Source organism: Etheostoma spectabile, chromosome 14, assembly GCF_008692095.1.
Source record: "Etheostoma spectabile isolate EspeVRDwgs_2016 chromosome 14, UIUC_Espe_1.0, whole genome shotgun sequence".
Lineage (NCBI taxonomy): Eukaryota > Metazoa > Chordata > Actinopteri > Perciformes > Percidae > Etheostoma > Etheostoma spectabile.
Window position 1 is genome coordinate 2095380 of NC_045746.1, and position 7266 is coordinate 2102645.

The following is a 7266-nucleotide window of genomic DNA, read 5'->3' on the forward strand; positions in this document are numbered from 1 at the left end:
CCAATCTTGGGAATGTTAAACGGAGAACAAAAGAGAATTTGACGAAGTACATTTTACGCAATTTAACTGTTTTGCTTCACAGTGAACTTAATTGTGGGATTTTTTTCCTTTGCAACTTTTTTCCACAGCTGAACATAGTTACCAAAACAGAAAAGACTAAAACCTTCATTTCATGGATAAGTTCTGGCTCAATTAGTCAAAGCCTTGCAACTATCATAACATGTAAAATCAGCTGCAGGGTGGAGGTTTAATTCTTTTAATTAGTTTATGTTTGGTGTAGTGGAAGGTTGACAAGTGTCCATGTTCGTATGAACGAAGGATATGATGTTTCCTCTACTTGGACTTTGGTTTTGATTGAGATATGTAATTATTGTTGTAGAGGACATACAGTACATACTGAAATATTTCCCTCTACCTTGTGTCATGAGTCAATTTTTTTTATCATTACTCAATATGGTGAGTGATGAGCTGTTGTACTCCCATGAAGCCGTATACCATCACACCCCAGATGCTTTCTGTGATTAGCAGCTGTGAAGGAATCCTTTCCTTAACCTGTTTTTCTCCGCTTAGGTCTACGACAGGTTGTTGATCACCTCCTGGGGTCACGACCCTGGGGTCGTGCCTACATCCAACGTGCTGACCATGCTCAACGATGCCCTCACACACTCTGCTGTTCTAATCCAGGTAAACACACACACAAGCTCTAATTTTACAAAGCGGTTTTTTCAAGTATTTTTTTGGGTGTGATTGGTTGAATTTGAACTTGTCAACATTGCATCATCCAATGTATATCTACTCCTCATGTGTTTCCACCAATAACATATTTGGTACAATATATAAACTGTGGGAAACTAATAAGCTGTACTGTATGTGTGTGTGTGACCCTTAGGGTCACGGCATGCATGGCCATGGAGAAACCGTTCACATCCCGTTCCCCTTTGATGCAGAAGATCTGAAAGGAGGTGAGTTATTATACATTCATATTATTCATGGATAAAGCTTTAAAATCACTTAGTAATTAATCATACAGCCTATACAGTGGGAATCGAATGTTTGGGCACCTCAGGTAAAAACATTTTATTAATGTGCATAAAGAAGCCAAGAAAAGATGGAAAAATCTCCAAAAGGCATCAAAATGCCCTCATATTGACTACAAGTAGGAAAGTTCTTTTATGGTACGAGTTGTGCAACAGTATCATGCATCAGATCACTAACGTGAGACAACAGCAACAGGGAGGCAGCGGGGTCTGTATCTGGACTCTGTCTGGGAAGACAAAAAACTTGGTCCTAGAAAATGCATTTGTCAAATGATTCCTGCAGAGTGTCGTTCAACACTTTGTTTATTTTGTGGGTCAATTTAGAACATCATACAATATTAACCACTTTACACTCCGTTTCAAGGATCACAGAACATCCAGTGATTGATGGGAAGGTAGGGGGCTAGTCGGTGGAGAAAGCGCAAGTGTTTCCAGTTAAATGGCCTGACAGGTTATATGCTGTTGACCTGCATCACTGTTATATACTGTGATAATAGCACCACTCCAACAGATAATAATGCCTTGCTAAGAATATGAGGAATCACAGAAGGAACGGCTAGGGGGGTTCAAACTAGTGTGGCAACTTAACTCTGATTCCTCCTATGAAGGTGAATGAAGTGCTGGCGGGGCTAATTTTCCAACAACTGGAAACTGATAGACAAGACGCAGAGTTTGAATGACAATTCCTCAGTGGAAAGGGTGGTCTTTTTCAATGAGAGATGTTCCTTGTGACCAAATCTGGATGTTTTGAGGAGGGAGGTGGGGGGGGGGCTTATGAGGGTTGGTCCTTCTGCAGAGCTGTGATGTCCAAAGGGGAGGGGCCCGCCCGCTCCACTCCCTCAACTGCCCGTCCTTGAAGAGGAGGTTGAGGGCGGGGAGGGGGACACCGGACTCCGCCGGGGGCTGACTGAGAGGTTCGAGACGCCACTGTCTAGGTCAGAGGGCTGGACGCCATCCTGCCAACACAGGGCAAATGTCACAGATCAGAACACCGATGTAATGGATGATATGTGGGACAAGGATACATTTTCCCTGGGACAAAAAGGCTAAGTAGAATGGTTCCTGTCTGATTTACACTACAGTATGTTGCCGCTTTCATAAAAGTCTGTTAGCACTTTTAAACACTAATTCATGTCTAAAATTGTGTATAAAACACGCAGAAAGGGTAAGGGGCTCAGTTACATCAGGAAGGTCTCTGACACTAAAGAGCGGGATGTTTTTACAATTTTAAACTAAAACTAACATAATTCACCATGCTCTTCCACTTTCTATTCAATAGTATTCTTTTTTGCTTCTTTTGTCTTATTTTCTCTTCTCTTCTCTTACTTTGTGTTTAGTATGTGAATGCTTAATTTTTTCCAATAAAACAAAAAAAACACTTAAAGTTGCTATATTTACATTTATTGAAGCCTCAAACTGGCTGTGGGTCATCTCATGTAAGTATCTTATTATTTTTTAAAGATTTTTTTTTGTTGGGCTTTCCCGCCTTTCATTTTGACAGGACGGCTACGTGAGAAAGAAGAGAGGAGAGGGGGAAGACTTGCAGGAAATCGACACACGTCAGATTCAAACCCTGGACCTCTGCGTCGAGGCATAAACCTACATGTGCGCAGCTCTACCACTGAACAACCTGGCCACAATAAAAACTTTATGGGGGTAGCAAATGTACAGTATCAAACTGTGGAAGAATAATATTCTGTATTATTAACCATACTGATTCAAGACAAAAGTTTAATGAAATAGCTAGTCATGGTGGCTGGGAATTGTTTTAAACCTGTTATAAAAAATCATGACTTAATATATCTCAAGATGGTAAAATTACCAATTACCAATTAAATCAACAGTTATATCAGACGCATTTCTAAAAATGGAAACCAGTCTTTAATTCTGATTAATTCTAACACTCGATGGTGAAAATTAAATTCCTGACTGCAGATATTTCCACTAGACATTGTTATTTCTTTCTGTGAGTATTCTAAGTGGCCACCTGAAGACACAGCAGATTGTTTTTACCTGGAAGACTGAACAAAGCTCAACACCTTCAGGGATAGCTTCGGCTCGAGTGAAGGTTCTTGAAGGCTGAAACAACAACAACAGAGCTAAAGTCTAGCACCGCTACGACACACATCTTTACACTTTTCTCAATGCTTTAGACAAAAGTAAAATCTTTGAGGATGTTGGGTAGGTTTATTGTACCTTTCGTTGCAGCACAGTTTGTGCGAGGCAATTTTTTGACACACTTTGCGGTTTAGCTCGGAGCTGAAGAGGGGCATGCCAAAGCACAGTTCGAGAGGGACCCACTCCATCTTCAGATGAAGGCCTAAAGAAAGGGATTGGCAGGGAAGAGCAGAGATGGTGATGACATACATACAACATGACATAATACATTAACACGGACATGCTGGTCTTCTGGTATTTATGTCTCTTCCAACTCTCGGATTAGTTACTTGAAGGGATTCTACTAGAAAAAGAAAGAAAGATAAAAGTACAGCACATTAACCAAAAAGTTGACGTACTGTCTGTCTTTCCTTTGCTTTCACCGTTGTTTTCTTCTGTCACGAGCTCAAAGGACTCAGTACTGCCGTTGGTGTCCAGGCCTCCACCTAGATGGGTGTCGCCTTGAAGAAAGCAACAAATCATCCGCATTACGTCACAGTAGGTTGTTTTGCAGCTAGATTGCAGCTGGAATGCCTTTTTTTAACACATATCCCTTTTGTTAAAATATCAAGTCTGTCAATTACAAAAACTGTACAAAACCTTTAAAGTTAAGTTAAATAAATATGTGATCATTATGTCAGCAACGTTCAATCAGTAAATCAAAGTTAAAGGCTAATACTGTTCGATCCACGTCCATTAGCAAAGGCTATCACAATAAGGGATACAATTAGGCAGGAAAAACAGAATAATTAAACTGGACCGTTAGCAATCTTTATCTAATTTGCACCATCAGTGTCAATGGCCATCAGAGGCAAGCACGTTATAATTCAAATATGTCTCGTCTCTCACATGGAAACATCTGCATGTCCCAAAGGTAAAAAAATAAATAAAAAAATAAAAAAAGATCTCCCTTCCCCTACCTCTGCACTCAGTGCTGTCGCTGGCCCTCCGACGATGCCTGTTGTTGGAGTTGAGATGGTGATGTAGCCGCACTGGTGCTCCAAGTCCACATTCTCTTCAGCTTCTGCAGCGCCTTGGCACACACATGTTGGAGTAGCAGACTCTGCACCGGAAGAAAACAAACATAGGAGGGATGCTTCAAGTCAGCCCTGAAACTGATAAACAGGTCTCTTTATTACTTCTATTAATATCGTGGTAACATAGTTTTCATATAAAATGTGTTCTCCAGATGGTGTATATTGTGACAGCAAATGTATTAGGGGGATCAGTGTTAAGCTTTGCACAAAATTGACAAAGGAAAGATTTCACAGGATTCAAATCTTTATGATGTTTGACAAGTTAAACCCCTCAAAGCAAAAGGTGAATACTGAGTCACCAGAGAAAGTAGCACAGCTTGACTGAGGTTAATCATTTACTCACAACATGGCCGTGATATTACACAAATATTTACATTACTAGTGTATTATTACATTATCGGTTAATATGTTAATACTGCTGTAAACCCAGAAAAGTTGGGCTTTTACCTCCCTGACCCTAAAGTATGGGATATGAATAGCAATGGGAAGTGAATGACAAAGTCGGCCACCTTTCTAAGATAGCCAAAATAACAACTTCATTCTGTGGTTTAAAGTTTTTGAGAGAATGGAACCTGCTCACAGAATGAGAAGTGATGCTAAAATAAAGGGAAGAAATGTAGTTTTCTTCTCTCTTTTTTTAGCATCACTTCTTATTCTGTGCCAATAACGTAAACATCTGATAAAAAGGCACCATATTTAGTTTGTAAAATAATGTTCTTTGCAAATAAATGTAAAAACCTTGTACTGAATTACTTTGATTGAGTGAATTGTTCTGTATTAGCATAACATACAGTGGGGGTCGAAAGTTTGGGCACCCCAGGTAAAAATTTGTATTATGTGCATAAAAAAAGATGGAAAAATCTCCAAAAGGCATCAAATGACAGATTAGCCATTGGTATAATGTAACAAAAGTTTAATTTTATTTCCATCATTACACTTTCAAAATAACAGAAAACAAAAAAATGGCGTGCAAAAGTTTGGGCACCCGCAGAGTTTATAGCATGCACCGCCCCCCTTTTGGAAAGCTGAGACTGACAGCATCATGGATTGTTCTCAATCATTGTCTGGAAAGACCAGGTGATGTAAATCTTAAGGTTTTAAATGCTCAGACTCATCTGACCTTGCCCCAACAATCAGCACCATGGATTCTTCTAAGCAGTTGTCTAGAAAACTGAAACTGAAACTAGTTTACGCTCACAAAGCAGGAGAAGGCTATAAGAAGAGAGCAAATGTTTTCAGATGCCAATATCCTCTTTTCGGAATGTAATTAAGAAATGGCAGTCATCAGGAACAGTGGAAGTTAAAGCAAGATCTGGAAGACCCAGAAAAATATCAGACAGAACAGCTCGCAGGATTGTGAGAAAAGCAAGTCCAAACCCACGTTTGACTGCACGATCCACCCAGAAAGACCTGGAGACACTGGAGTTGTGCTACACCATTCCACGTTTGGAGAAAGGGCACAGAATTTAATGAAAAGAACCTCTGTCCAACTGTTAAGCATGGGGGTGGATTAATCATGCTTTGGGGTTGTATTGCAGCCAGTGGCACAGGGACAGAGGTGGGTAGAGTAGCCAAAAATTGTACTCAAGTAAAAGTACTGTTACTTTAGAATAATATGACTCAAGTAAAGTAAAAGTAGTCATCCAAATAATTACTTGAGTAAGAGTAAAAAAGTGCTTGATGAAAAAACTACTCAAGTAGTGAGTAACTGTTGAGTAACGTCTGATTTATTTCTCAACACAAGCATCAACCGACCGACAAATACAAAATAATCTTTAGGCAAATATAGTTCACAATCAATAAAAATAAATTAAAATTAATTTATTAATTACAAAATAGCTTACTTGAGAGACTTGTCACATCAAATTAGGATGGATACTGCATGTGGAAAAATACTTTATTGTACCTAAAAGACATTCACCGATCCACAGCAAAAACTAAACTACCGTCCGTTTCCTCAGGTTAGAGGTGAGTTGTGAATGCTCACATGTCCGTTGTTTTGGTCGACACTAAACGCCGCATAATGTAGCTGCTGTTTCATACTTTTCCTAAAAGTAACCACGCTTTCACTATGAGGGGGGGGTGTCCTCCTGGTCTGCGTTGCCTTGGACGTATGATTCGACGTCTTGCTTTGCTACGACTGTAAAGTTAACCTGTCGCGCTGCTGAAACGAGTACGGTCACGTGACTGAACAACAACGTGTGATTGGTTAAGCACAGTCACGTGGTAGAGCCTTCAGCGGAAGTCTCTCTCTGTCAAAATAAAACATTAAAATGAGACGTACGCTGGGGTAAAAACAATGACGCGTAGTAACAAGTAACGAGCTCATTGTAGCCTAATGTAGCGGAGTAAGAGTACAGTTTATTTTTCACTAATCTACTCAAGTAAAAGTAAAAGTATAGTGAATTAAAACTACTCCTAGAAGTACAATTTTTCAAAAACGCACTCAAGTAAATGTAACGGAGAAAATGTAACTCGTTACTACCCACCTCTGCACAGGGAACATTTCCTGAGTAGAAGGAAAAATGGATTCAATAAAATTTCAGCACATTTTGGACGCTAACTTGATGCCATCTGTGAAAAAGCGTAAGTTAAAGAGAGGATGGCTTCTACAAATGGATAATGATCCTAAACACACCTCAAAATCCACGGTAGATTACATCAAGAGGCATAAACTGAAGGTTTTGGCATGGCCTTCACAATCTCCTGACCTCAACATAATTGAAAATCTATGGATAGACCTTAAAAGAGCAGTGCGTGACAGACAGCCCAGAAATCTCAAAGAACTGGAAGACTTTTTTAAGGAAGAATGGGTGAAGATTCCCTTAAACAAGAATTGAAAGACTCTTGGCTGGCTACAAGATGCGTTTCCAAGCTGTGATACTTGCCAAAGGGAAAAGTACAAGGTATTAACTCTGCAGGGTGCCCAAACTTTTGCCGACGCCATTTTTTTGTTTTTGTTTTTTTGAAAGTGTAAATGATGGAATAAAATCTAACTTTTTGTGACATATTACACGAATGTCTAATCTGTCATT

The 7266-nt window shown here is 39.6% G+C and overlaps 1 protein-coding gene across 3 annotated transcripts in view; it reads left to right on the top strand.

The window, feature by feature from the left end:
* fam91a1 (family with sequence similarity 91 member A1) overlaps positions 1-7266 on the top strand; it is a 37954-nt gene that overhangs the window by 16807 nt on the left and 13881 nt on the right. For all 3 annotated transcript variants that reach the window (XM_032535269.1, XM_032535268.1, XM_032535267.1), the window contains exons 18-19: positions 571-684; positions 890-962. In XM_032535269.1, the coding sequence (XP_032391160.1) occupies positions 571-684; positions 890-962 (187 nt within the window). The remainder of the gene's footprint in view (positions 1-570; positions 685-889; positions 963-7266) is intronic.